This window comes from Apium graveolens, chromosome 2 (genome assembly GCF_009905375.1).
Source record: "Apium graveolens cultivar Ventura chromosome 2, ASM990537v1, whole genome shotgun sequence".
NCBI classification, from domain to species: Eukaryota; Viridiplantae; Streptophyta; class Magnoliopsida; order Apiales; family Apiaceae; genus Apium; species Apium graveolens.
Window position 1 is genome coordinate 85,030,485 of NC_133648.1, and position 14,413 is coordinate 85,044,897.

General features: G+C 35.1%; 1 protein-coding gene across 1 annotated transcript; it reads right to left on the reverse strand.

The window, feature by feature from the left end:
- Nucleotides 1–13,275: 13,275 nt before the first annotated feature.
- On the reverse strand, nucleotides 13,276–14,115 carry LOC141691082 (uncharacterized). Its single transcript, XM_074495827.1, has one exon. The coding sequence runs from the start codon at nucleotides 14,113–14,115 to the stop codon at nucleotides 13,276–13,278; it is 840 nt and encodes a 279-aa protein (XP_074351928.1).
- Between the last annotated feature and the right edge of the window lie 298 nt (nucleotides 14,116–14,413).

Sequence of the window (14,413 nt, forward strand, 5' to 3'; positions counted from 1 at the left end):
TATGCCTCACGGCAGCTGAAGGAATATGAAGTAAGATACCCTACTCATGAATTAGAATTAGCAGTAATAGTTTTGCTTTGAAAAATTGGAGACAATATCCATACAGAGAAAATTGTGAGATCTACACTGACCATAAGAGCCTTAAGTATATATTTACTCAGAAAGAACTCAACAGGAGACAGAGGAGATGGTTAGAGTTAATGAAAGACTATGTCGGTGAGATTTTATATCACCCAGGGAAGGCCAATGTGGTGGCCGATGCCCTTAGTAGTAAAGAGAGACTCAAGATGTTGACAACACCGGAGGAACTAGTGAGAGAACTCGAGGAGATGGAGATAGAGGTGAAGTCACTGGTAAAGGGACTGATGGACTAATTGAGATCAAATTAGAACTGGAATTGTTAGAAAAGATGGGACATTATCAGGAAGAGAAGACGAATGAAGAGCGAGAATCTTTGACTGAGAAGAAGTCAAATATGAGAAAGATGAGAAGGGAATTATGAGGTATGCGAACCGGATTTGGATTCTGAATGTTCGAGAATTAAAAGATGAAATTTTACGCGAAGTACATAATTCTAGATATTCAATTCATCCTGGAGGTACCAAGATGTACCGAGATCCAAAGGAATATTATTGATGACCCAACATGAAAAGAGACGTGGCCAATTGGGTCAGTAAGTGTTTGACCTGTTAAAGAGTGAAGGTGGAACATCAGCGACCGAAGGGACTCCTACAACCCTTAGGAATTCCGATGTGAAAGTGGGAACAAATAGCCATGGATTCTGTGGTAGGATTTCCCCGAGCTAAGGCTAACCGTGATGCAATATGAGTAATTATATATCGACTGACCAAGTCAGCATACTTTCTTCCAATCAAGAAAACCTACATGGTGGATAGATTAGCAGAGCTATACATCAAGGAAATTATGATAAGACATGGAGTCTCTGTAGCTATCGTATCTGACAGAGATCCCCGATTCAACTCCAGATTTTTTTGAGGAGCTTTCAGGAATGCTTATAAACCAAACTGAATGTGAGTATTGTATACCATCCCCAAACCGATGGACAAAGTGAGTGAATCATTCAGACATTGGAGTACATGTTGATAAATTTTGTAATTGATTTTTAAGGTTATTGAGATGAACACCTATCTTTGATAGAGTTTGCCTACAATCATAGTTATCATGCGAGTATAGAAATGCCCCCACATGAGGCGCTGTATGGTCGGAGGTGCCATTCACCCTTGTACTGGGATGAAGTTGGTGAAAGAAAGTTACTAGGTCCCGACTTGGTGTAAAGAACGAGGGACATAGTTGAGTTGATCAGAGGATGCTTAGCGGCAGCCCAAGACCGACAACGTAAATATGCCGACTTAGCACGAAAAGACAGAGAGTATGAAGTGGGTGACCAGGTATTTTTGAAAGTGTCACCATGGGAAGGACTGATGAGATTTGGAAAGAAAGGAAAGTTGAGTTCCCGATATATGGATCCTTTGAGATTTTGTGACAAATAGAACCGTGGCATACGAATTGGCTTTACCTCTAAACCTTGAACAGGTTCATAGTGTTTTTCATGTGCCAATGTTGAGAAAGTATAATGCGGATACCAAGAATATAGTGAAACATGAGTAAGTACTAGATCTGTCCTACATTGAGCAACCAGTTGAAATCATTGGTTGAAAAGAGCAAGTACTCAGGGACAAGAGTGTCAAGCTATTCAGATTCTTATTGAGACATCCCAAGGTCGAGGAGTCGACTTGGGAATTAGAGAGCCACCTGCGAGAAAGGTACCCCCATCTATTTGTGAGTTGATTCCGGGACGGAATCCTTTTAAGGGGGGGAGACTGTAAGAACCCTGATTTTTGTAATATTTTAAAACTTCTGTGAATAGTAACTTGAGCTAATTAAGTAATACGTATGGGGATCATCATTAAATGAATAGTGGAATTTTGAGAATCCGAGATCATATTCTTGTTTATCGAGGAAAATAAGTGAATGTAAAAGCCGACGGAATTCGAAGATTCACAATTATACTACGTGTTTTCGTATCCGTAAAGAATGGCGTAGAACCGGGAATACTACGTGAAATAAATAATATATCAAGGTATTTCTATGATCAAGAGAAGGAATGGAATTGGTTATAGGATTATAAGCGATAAAACAAATCGCTACGAAACAAGTCGTTATACGTGGAAACTATCGGAATGGAACGACGATTGCATTTACGATAAATAAATGAATGAGAAATTAAATCCCATGCAAGTTGGCCATGCATAACCAAGTCCTAACTAGTAGTTAGGAGTGTAACTAGATGATTAGAAGCTAACTAGAATAGTTAGTGGAATAGTGTTGAATAGTGATGGGAGACAAACAAGTACACAAGCCATACTTCTCCCTTTTCTCACTTCACCACACAATCAAACCAACCCATACCTTTGCCAAATTATTGTCTAATCTGCTGCATACATCCCATATATTCATTATACACTCCCACACTTTAGCCACAAAAGAAAACAACCACTTTTCCCTCACTTAAAGCTCTCCCATTTTTCATTCCAGCAGTTCGGATTTTCTGAGCAAGGGAGAAAGAAAAATTCATAACTCAAAATATACTCATTCAAATATCATGAAATTTTTACCATAGCTTCTCTATATCATGGGTAAGCTTCGTACCAAATTTCAGCCTCAAATTAATATTTTTCAATTTTATAAAAATGTTTGAATGAGGTGCTGAAAGGTAACTCCGAAATTTTAACTTGTTTCTTGGTTTTGTTTCTTAAGGATCTAGCCCTTCTAAGTATTTTCTAAGAAAACCAAGCCTCAATAATCCTAGCACTAACCTTCCTAGTATCCAAGAAGGTATAACTTTCAACCCTTTAAGGTTTTATGGTTGGATTTAAGAGTTATGTTTGTTGTAGTGTTAAGATCCAAAGGATTGTGTTTGTTTGAGTTTGTATTGATTATGTTCTTGCTAAAGACTTGAGATGTTGAGTTGTAATCCATGTATGTGGTACTAGATAGAGCATATAAGGTTCATGTGGGTGGATCTTGAGAAGTACTTGTGTTTATGATGGTTATAGGTAGTGATTGTGTTAAGATCAAGTAGTAGAAATTGAGTTTGGGCATTCTTGTACTTGATCTGTTTTCTGCAAGACATTCGGCCATGAAAATGGTTAAAATTTGAAAACCACTGGTCATGACTAGATAGATATTGTTTTATAGTTTCTATACATGTGTAGATCATCATGAGGAGATTTACGGTTTAGGAGTTATGGTCGTTTTAGTGTAAAACATTTCTGCGATTAGCCAACTGCACTTAAGTCCACTTGCATGGTGATTTTGAAGGACTTAAAATAATTTTGAGATTCTGGAAAAATTATGAAAAATGGATATGACAGTAGAGACGACTTTCCAAAAAGAATCTTGGGAAAATATTAATTTTTCGATTTTATAAAAATATTTTGGTAAAGCGAGCGCAAGCGAGAAACGCATAAAAAACCTAGTTTTGACGAACATTTTCTCACGTTCGAGCTTAAAACTTGAAATGGACTTTCTAAAGCGAACGATCGATTTCAAAACCCGACCATGTTATAAAGTGAGAATATAAGTGTTGAGAATGTGACGATCGGAGATTCGTTATACTTGAGTAGTTGCGAAAGTTGCTTAATAAAAGCGAGACGTTAATCGCGTACTAACTTAGACCGTTGGTTTTTGTTTATAGATCGCCAACCAAACACCAGAGACCATACCACTTCGATTACTCGAGGCAAGTTTTCGAAACCCTATCTCATACTATCCATGCTATATATATACTGTTGTGATATTGATGCCATGATTTACAGTTCAAATATATATATGCTTGTCTATGATATCAATGCATACGAATTATGCGATTGTTTACGAAAATAAATTTCGTTTTACACGAGTATGAGAAGTTGAAACGTATTTCAAATATAATATATGATAATGGGAGTTGAAGATATTTTAATAACGATTTAATTCCGGAGAGAGCCGGACGCGAAAGATTTCTATTTCGATAAATAAAGTACGTTCGCGTAATATATATATCAAGCGAACGATTGAGATTTTGACTTAAACTTCGAGAAATATTGGTTTATTCATTTAAGGGACACCCTTACTTGATTGATTATTTTATAAAGCGATATTTAAGGGATTATTAAATATCCAGAAAGTATTTAAAAATATACTGAATAGTTTATAAATAATTTCACGTTATTTAATAAAGATTTAACTATTCAAAGAGTAATTATAGGATACCAAATCATGTTTTGATTATTTGATTAAGGTGTCTCCATTCGTTGGACCTTATTCACAAAATATTTTGTATTTAAGATTTTTATTAATTCATTGAACCTTAATTAGAAATACTTTGTACTTAAGATTTTATCAATTCATTAAATCCCTCTTATATAATTATGAGACCTTAGATTTTTAATATCTTCGGACTTCTAAAAACTTATTTAAAAATAGACATAATTCCCAAAGGTACTTTCTAAATTATTCAAAACTCTTGAAAGAGATTAATCATTTGAAACGTATCAAAACCTTAGGGAACTTAGTCTTGAAGCATAAAAGTTTTGCTTCCTCGTTCAATAAAGAACAAGTGAGTAATATACGTGTCACCCTACTACAGATAGGGATTTGAAAATGATTTTAAATTCAAAGATCCGACAACTCCCAAAGATCAATTGAGTTAAAAGTGATGAATAAAACATCTTATTTTCAGGTCAACTTTTAACGACCTATTCCTTCGAAAAAGGATTTTGAGCAAAAGATATAACTGTTTTGGGACTGGAATGTGGCCTTCCCGGCACAGAGTGGTATCGGGCAGTGACCAGGCGCGGAGTGGCGCATTATGCAAGCGCGGAGTGGCGCATTGTACGGTTATATGGTCTATGTGACCATTGACTTTCGGACTTGCACGGCAATGGGCAACCACCGTGTAGTGTCTTGATGAGCCCAAAGGCGACTAGGTTTGTATTCCTTCTACTAGTAGAGAAAATTTCGTATTCGGCTGATCACCGATACGTGGTTTATTCCAGTATAGTCCCTTTCTTCCATTTTGGAAAAACTGTTGTGAAATATACAACAGATAGCCGATAAGGCTGAGTTTTAAACAAGGATATTGATGAATATATATCAAATCCATTTGAGAAATCTGCTGATAAGGCTGAGTTTAAATAAGGATGTTGATGATTATATATCAAATCCATTTGAGAAATCTGCCGATAAGGCTGAGTTTAAATAAGGATGTTGATGATTATATATCAAATCCATTTGAGAAATCTGCCAATAAGGCTGAGTTTTAAATTGGGATGTTGATGAATATATATCACACCCATTTGAGAATCTTGGTTCGAGTAACATCTTGAGATTTTGAAATAAAATGAGTACGAGTATAAAATGATTTTGAGAAAGAGATGAATACAAGTATTCAGTGGATATACTATTGTAGTTGATTTTGAGAATATTATAAATTTGATAAGCATATAAACTTTTAGAACGCTTTGGAGATACAAAGTATAATTATTGGTTTTATTTATCCTTACATACTTAATTATGGGGATATATACCTTGCTGAGCTTTAATGCTCACCCTTGCTTTTATATATCATATCACAACAGACTACCAGCATGGATCAGACCAGGACTGCTGTCCGTAGGCGGGTAAGGAACACTCGTGAGTTCCGTAGGCTTTTTGTGCGCCAGCCCCGTCAGGTAGATAAGTGGAAATGATTTATTTGATAATGTTTCCAAGCATATAACCTGTGTGTATGTGAGTTTGAATAAAAGGTCGAGTAATATTGTGAAAAGAGAATTATTTAATTAATAAGTGATCGTAACGACCCGAATTCACGACCTTGGATTTGGGGGTGTTACACTTGGTCAAGAAGAAATGAACCAAGCTGATATCTTAACGCGACCAAGTCGCAAAATAATTCAGTATATATATACATATACTTTTAAAAATCTTGGAAGTCCTCTTCCATGCATAATAAACACAGAGTTCCCGTTTATAACTGTATAAAATATCGTTGCAAGGTGATCTCATATATCTAACCTTGTCTCAACGTTTTTCCGAAAATCTTTGACATGCACAAGATAATCATTTAATAGATATAAGTTTAAAAGATGAAGTTACAAGATACTCCAATATACTTATATCTTTCCGAATACTACTTGAACTACCACCGTTCAAGTTATAATTAGTTTCAAAAGTTCATCACATAGATGAGAATACAAGATAAGACTTGAATAGATTCAATCTTTGAAATATTATTGAATGAAATGAAGTTACGAGATACTTCATTAAGTCCCGATATATATATATATATATATATCCATATATATATATATATATATATATATATCTCATACATTTCCTGAAAACCTCTGTCATGTAAAGTATGAACAGAGTTGCAATATCCAATGAATTTTGGAAAGAAAAGAATTTTGGCATAAACCCGATATCTTGCTGATCAGGCAAAGATACCAATAAGTAACCTTTTCTACTAGTAGATGGATGAATGCCCCACCGGTCATCACCCTAGCCACATAAGGACCTTGTGCTGGACCGCCACCCGGCCTCTTACGCGTTGATGGACTGCCACCCAGCCACTTACACTTTGATAGACCATACCCCGGCCTGTCGCTTATGCCGACTCAATTAGATGGACTTACTTCCCGAACATTGGGTAAGTAATCAATTCATTTATCAAAACAGCAACCTTGTTGCGAATAAAAAATACACCACAGAGCCGGATCCCTTAGATTTTTGAGCGAGTATTCAAGTCCCCTTCAAAAAGGAAGATCTTAAATTTGAAAACGAGTTTTGGGATCCGCTCTAACCTTTAAAAATCATTTTGAAGACTCGAAAACACTTTAAAGAGTGTTTGGAGTAATGCTGATTTAATAAAGTAAATCAGTCCCGATATATTAGAAAATTTCTGAATATTATTAAATAATATTCCCATAAAGATAATCTCTATATAAATAACTTGAAGTAGAAGTTGTAAAACTTATACTTGAAATGAGTATTAAATAACCAAAGATATACTTATACGAAAGTATTATCTTTATTTGAATAATCAAAAATAAGTTTGATTATCGACACCTTATTCTTTAATAAAATAAAGAATATATTTCAGTAAATAATCGGAGTCATAGGTCCTCAAATGAATATTCAAATAATATTCAATAAATAATATAAAGTGAGTCATAAGTCCTCGAATGAATATTCAAGTAATATTCATTAAATAATATAAAGTGAGTCATAAGTCCTCGAATGAATATTCAAGTAATATTCATTAAATAATATAAAGGAGTCATAAGTCCTCGAATGAATATTCAAGTAATATTCATTAAATAATGTGAAGTTATCGAATAAACCTTATTCGATTAATAGTTTTTAAAAAACCATATCAATATATATATATAAATATATATATATATATATATATATCATATACTCGGGAACATCTACTCCCGGTTTTAGAAAAGGGTTCACCTTTGGGTCCCCTATTATGCAACTAATAAGCATTTGAACCAACAGATATATAAGTCAAGAATACGAAACAGGTATGCATATATACCATATCACATGCTCCAATATATCGCAAGAATTTGCTAATAACAAATATGCATTTATCACAAGATCATGCACATACACATATACATCACAACAACAGTTATACGGGTAGAAAACTTGCCTGAGTGCTCCCGGATAGACTTAAGCTTAGAGTGGGTCCGATAACCTATGAACAACAACATAAGTCAGAATTAAACCCCGGTCGCTTAAGAAACTAGACTTTAACCATTTAGAGTCCTAACGTCCGCTTTCGCGCTTAACGATTTACTTAAGTCGCTCGAGTACCCTCAGCTCCACCATTTTTAATAAATTAACCATTAAGAATTTTAAAGCGATTCTTTCGCGAGTACCTTACCAACTGCCTAATCCACTTTACATAAATGTTTCATACCCCAAATAGTCATTTAAAGTCCTTAACCAAGGTTTCAAAGTAAGGCGAGGGGTAATGGTTCGGTCGTGAAACGTCGTTACTTAAAACGGCCGTTTCTCCTAAACCGTTCATCGGAATCAAACGAACCACATATCAAAACGAAGCTCGTAACATGAACTATCTAAACATGGCAATGGTCAAAACCTAGCAGGGAGTTCTCGGGTCCTAATGTTATGAACAAAAGCAGTCTAAAGTAAATCGGACATTACGACGGCTATGTTTACGCGATTTCCCAATTTTATACCATTCCAATTCAACCACCAATCAATCCCAATTCATTCATACAATCAACATTCATCCAAAACACACTACAACAGTCCCAACACCTCAAGTTCTTCTAATTTATGTTATTCTCATCATGAACTTAAACTATACTTAATTCCTTTAACAAATCAACAAGTTTCAACATTCATACCACTACCACTCCAACCCAAACTCTAAACAAACAAGCTTCATGCTTCACATATACTATATTACTCATAACCATTCCTAAATACTCAAGACTAAAGCTAGGGTTTGGATTTTATACCTTCTTGAAGCTTCTTAATCAATGAAAGATCCTTGGAATGCCCATGGAAGCCTTGATCTATGCTTAAGCTACCTTGAACTTTCATAAAAATCAAGAAAACCAAAGTTATTTCTTGAAGGTTACTATTCACCATCTTCTTCCTTAATTTATTGGAAGAGATTGTGAAGGAATTAGAAGTTTAAACTTATAAGATATCCATATCTATGTACAAGGAACCTTAGATAATTACCTTGTGATTTAACAATGCTTGGAACTTGATTTTTGATTTTTCTTCCTTTGAAAAAGATGAAAAGCCGAGAGCAAGATGATGAGAATGAAATGATTTTGTGTTTTTTGATTTGTTTGGCTTAGCTTGGTTGTTTTTTGTTTTGTTTTTGGTTAATTACCTTAATAACCTTATATTTGTGTGGTTATAAACCAACCACACCTCCTCCTTCCCTATGTCATGCTTGCATCACCTTATTGTGTCATCATCTCTTACTTGCCCTCTTCTCATTGGTTGGGTGACCTCATCATCCCTAACCTCCTTGATTAACCTCCTAATTGTTTGCCTAATGACCGCTGATCTGTTATACGGTTCGCTTAACCTTCGTTTTCGTTTATCGTTTGAGGGATCATACCCGGGATCTTATTACTTGGGTTTCCTTAACCTTTCTCAATACATTATATTCCTTTTATGATCCTCTCTTATAATCCTTTAATTTAAATCCTTTTTATTCTGTTACCTTATACTCAATTCTTTCCGTATCTAGTGGATTTCCGGGAAAAATCAAAGTGTTCGGAATTGGATTCTGACGATCTTTAAATACACTTATATACCACATAGAGTACTAATAATATCCCAGAAGATCAATAACAGAAACCCTACATAGTGTGGCATGAAAAGTTTTCTCATTCAGCATAATCTGCAAAATCACTATTCATAAGGGTTTCAAAAATTTCCAAAAATTGGGGTTATTACATAAATCCACTAAAACCCCACGATAACGATTAGCTCATAATCGGACTCATCATCAACGTGGGTTCCAATGAAAGCATGGTATAATAAATGTAGTCTTTATAAATAAATAATAAATAAAGAACGTAATCCAGAGTAATTAGGTTCAACAAAACAAGAAACGAGAATCCAAGATTACAACTTAGAACAAAGATTCACAAGAATAAACTAGATTTTCTTTGCCTTAGTTGAATTGTGCTATAGGTCTTCCTGTCGTCTTCTCCTTAAGCTCTGTCACGTATCTCTCCTTGAAAAACGTCTTTTATGTAGGTATATATAGCAACCCATGCAAAGTAGAAGTCCTCCAAACAGAAGCCAAGTAGAATCAGGATTTTAATTTCCCGACCCGGCGCGGGCGCGCACTTGATCAGCATGGGCGCGCTGTGTCTCTGAAGTTTGGGCGCGGGCGCGCGCTATGACAGCGCGGGTGCGCTAGCCTCGTGGATAAAATTCTGCTTTCTTTCTTTTCTTGCTGCAATGAGTTGTTTCCCGAGCTTTATTCCTTTGACACTATCCTAACACCATATTAGCACCAAAATTATGCTAATTCACCTGAATTCCTGATTAATGCCTGAGAATGCAAAAATACTAGAAAACACATTAAAACACCAACAACTTGAGTACAAATATACCAATTCAAAGCTTAATGGAGTGTTATAAAGTGTCATAAATGCCACTCAATATTATGCATAATTGATCAAGAGTGAGCTCTTTAATACTCGAGTTATTAAGTTCTAGGGGACTTTGTGCCTAGTGACCTAAGGCTTTGATAGTTTGGAATCCGCTAACCTAACGCTCGCTACATGGGTATTATTGCATAAGTCTTTTGGGACCTCATTCATTACACGATCAAATAAGCATCTTGTTATGTGTGCAATAATAACTTAAATCCTTGTATAACTCTAGTAGAAATGAGGTGTTGTGAGTCATTATGTGTTTAACGATTATTCTATTTATAAACTTGTGATTGTTTTGATGATAGATAAATTATGGTTATTGATCTAGTATCGAGAGTATATTTGTTAAGCATCCCACACACGCACGTTTCTGGTTTGTGAGTTGGTTTGTGGGATTTATTCGAACTCTATTTTAAGTCATTGCATTCTTATAGGCATTCGCTTGTTGGTTGGTTATGGTTATTCTGAGTGGATCGATTGCATTATCATTTAGTTGCATTCACGTAGTTGCATTCACGTAGTTGCATTCATGCATTAGGTTTGTTTTATAGTTTTTGAGACTGTTTATGCTTGAGGACAAACATCGATTTAAGTTTGGGGTGTGATAAGTGGATTTTATATCTACTCGGAACACTTCATTACAAGCTTAAGTTGGTGTTTTTGACTCAAGTTGTTGGTATTTTTGATATGTTTTTGTGGTATTGCATTTCAGGCATCAGTTAAATGAAGAAAGGATCTTTTCAAGGAAATATGCTGAAAAGAGCTAAGAATTGGAAGCCTAGGCAATTCTCAAGTTGTAGAGAATCTCGTTAGCTTTCCGTGGGAAGTTGAATTGTCAAATTCTTATGAGCAGAACTCAAAATACGACCAAAAGAAGAATCAGCAGAAAAATCCAAAAATCAGGCGCGACCGCCCCAAAAACCAGCGCGGCCGCCCCGCATTTCTGCCAAAAAAACAGCGCGCCCGCTTTGATTTTAGCGCGGCCTCCCCGCCCTTTTTTCCCCAGAATCCTGATTTTAGTAGAATTTGATGATTTTTAAGGTCCAGGTGCATTAGGGGCTTATAAATAGTGATAAAAAGACATTTTTAACAACAAAGAGCGAGGGGAGAGCAATAAGAAGACCTAGAGAGCACGACACGGCTACGGAGAAGAAGATTTTTTGTTTTCTTTAATATAGTTGATAGTTGGCTGCTTGTTTTCGATTTGTTTTTGAACCCGAGTAATCTTATATTATTTATTATCATGTTTTCATTGGAACATGGTGACGATGAGTTCGATTATGTACTAATCGTTATCGTGGAGTTCTAACGGATTTACTTATGCATTTTTAAAGTTAATTGTTTCAATATCTTGGTGTGTGGTGAGTGATTGATGTCCTAGTATTGGTTGTGCTTATTCGTCTTATGTGCGTAGCTAACATATAAGATAGCGTGTTAATCTCTATTGAAGCGACAGTGAATATAGAGATTTAGAACTTGCCATGTTAGCATAGGTTCATGTATTTATTATGCATGATTCGTAGGTAATTTTAACCATATTACTTGCCCTATGTAATCACGATAGATAACTTGTTCATTAAACCTTTATGTTATCAAATTCTATAGACATATAGGGTCTCAACATAATTGGTGTATATTCAGCATCTATCTCTTTTGTGGATGTCTGGTAATAGGGTATTCGTACAATGAAAGTTGGCGTTTACTAGTTTCGTGTTATCTGATTAGTTGCCATCACCATTACATGCTAAGGTTAAGAATAATGACTTTGAATGAAGTAGTAATTAACTTAGAACCCCATATTTGTCTTATATAGTTAATTCAATCACTTTTATTCTTAGTTAATTGCATGTTAGTTAATCTTAGTTATAAACATCTCAACTTGTTATTATCTTAGCATTGAATGATAACCATACATTGTTGCATAAGTCCATAATCTGAACTTAACCTAAACCAGTCTCTGTTGGAACGAATCTGATTCATATCTTATACTACTTTCGAACACGTATACTTGCGTGTAATTTAGCGCGTGTTTTCGTCCTAATATTTATTCCTTGCTTTCCATTTCTACCTCTCTTAGACCTAGGTTTGGGAGCCTTAGACGTTATCTCACATATCTTCTTGTCTAACTGACTCTTAGAGAGAAGTCCTATGTTTTTACCTTTCTTGTCTTGTATTTTAGGATCTTCTTTTATTTTAGAAGTGACTCTAGGTTCAGCCTTGTCTTCAACATTGTTCTTAGATGTAAAACCAAATTTATAGACTGACTCAACTTCTGTTTTATTAGTCCCAACAAATTTAACTAGGGTAGTGTTAGTAATGGATTTTTTGATATTCCTATCAGCAAATTTGTTATGACCTAGACATTCTTTCCAGTTCTTATAAATGATGAAATCATTAACTTTCTTTCCTGAGGTTATCCAAGTCTTAAACACTTCTCTTTCCTGTTCTAGAACTTTCTCTAGTCTAGCATACCTGATGTTTATCTGAGTTTCATTATGTTGTGCTTTCTTACATGCTTTTTCATGTTCATTCATGCACACTAACTTAGCTTCCATCTTTAAGCCTCTTATTATCAGTAATCAAACTATCACATTCAATAGTCTTACATTTAAAAGTAACATGCAAAGAGTACAAGAAAGTTTTCAGTTCAGACACATTATCAATATCAATAGGAATTATAACTGAAGGTACCTTATCAGTTCCTGAGCCATTCTCTCCATGAGCTGCCATGAGTGCATAACATTCATCATCATTGTCATTTCTGATGAATCCATCCAGATTCTGTTGGAGTTTGTTGTGACCAAAGCTTTTCCAGTTGTCTTGGGGAACTCACTAGCCAGATGTCCCCTTTCATTACAGTTGTAACATGTCACCTTGGTCTTGTCAAACTTCCTTTCATTATTATTCTGACCATCACTCAATCTCAACCTGTCTTTGCCTTGACAGAGAACATTCTGTTGAAACCACCTTTCCTCTGCGGTTTTCCAAACCTCATCCATCTGAAACCTTTTACCAACATTGCAGCCATCTCAACCACTTAAGGATCATCCATATCAATTTCAGAATCCTCATCAGTATCTGTGTCAAGATCTAATGCATCATCAGTATCTGATTTTTCCACAATGTTCCTTCTCCTTGAACTTTCACTTATCTTTTCCTTGCCTTTGTGAGTCTCAGCATTAAGAGCCACAACCTTCATCTTCTGACCTTTTTTATTTTTCCTTTGTTGGATCTCCAAGTCATGAGTCTTCAGTATCCCATACACTTCATCTAGAGTCAGAGAATTAAGATCATATTGATGCCTGATTATTGAGGCATGTGTATCCCAATTAGCTGGAAGAGCTATCAGAAATTTGGTGTTTAAGTCTTCCCTTTCATATTCTTTTCCAACCAATGATAGATCATTTACTAGTGTCAAGAATCTATCATATATGTCAGTAATTAACTCATCAGCCTTGACATCAAATTGCTCATATTCTTGTACAAGAACAACTCTTTTGTTTTTCTTTATTGCCATCGTACCTTGACACTGTGTTTCCAAGGAATCCCATATTTCCTTTGCAGTCTTGTAGGCAATAACTCTGCTTGACATCACATTGTCCAAACTGTTATACAGAATATTATGGACTTTAGCATCTTTAATCCTAGCAACTTTTTCAGCATCTGACCACTTTGATTTTTCTTTTATGGCATAGTGTTCAGGAGCATCTGAAGAAATAGCCACAGTTTTAATAGGATATGGAGGTCCTATTTTGATGATATCAACATATGCATCATAAATAGTTTCAAGGAACATCAACATCTTTACTCTATATGTAGAGTAATCAGTTTCCTTCAGGATGGGAATTTTCATGTTTTCATACCTACTTCCAGACATCTTGACATTTGCAAATTAACAGTTAATTTGACTGCTCTGATACCACTTGTTGCCCACTAAAATAATTATTTAATGGAGTTGGATACAATTACTAAAAAAATCGATATATTATGAAAGTAAAGTAAAAATAGATGAATCAAATAACAGTTTATATTGATTTTTAATAAACTATTACAAAACTCTCTCAAGAACAATATTCTTAAGAGCTGCTAGGTTATAAAAATACTCGAGTTGTGCACTATACATTGTGATAACCTATTCTGTGTTTATATACTAAACAGCTACAAAATCAGTCCTC

Excerpts from the sequence above, each read along its gene's own strand:
- LOC141691082 (XM_074495827.1), bottom strand. The coding sequence starts at position 14,115 with ATGTCTGGAAGTAGGTATGAAAACATGAAAATTCCCATCCTGAAGGAA.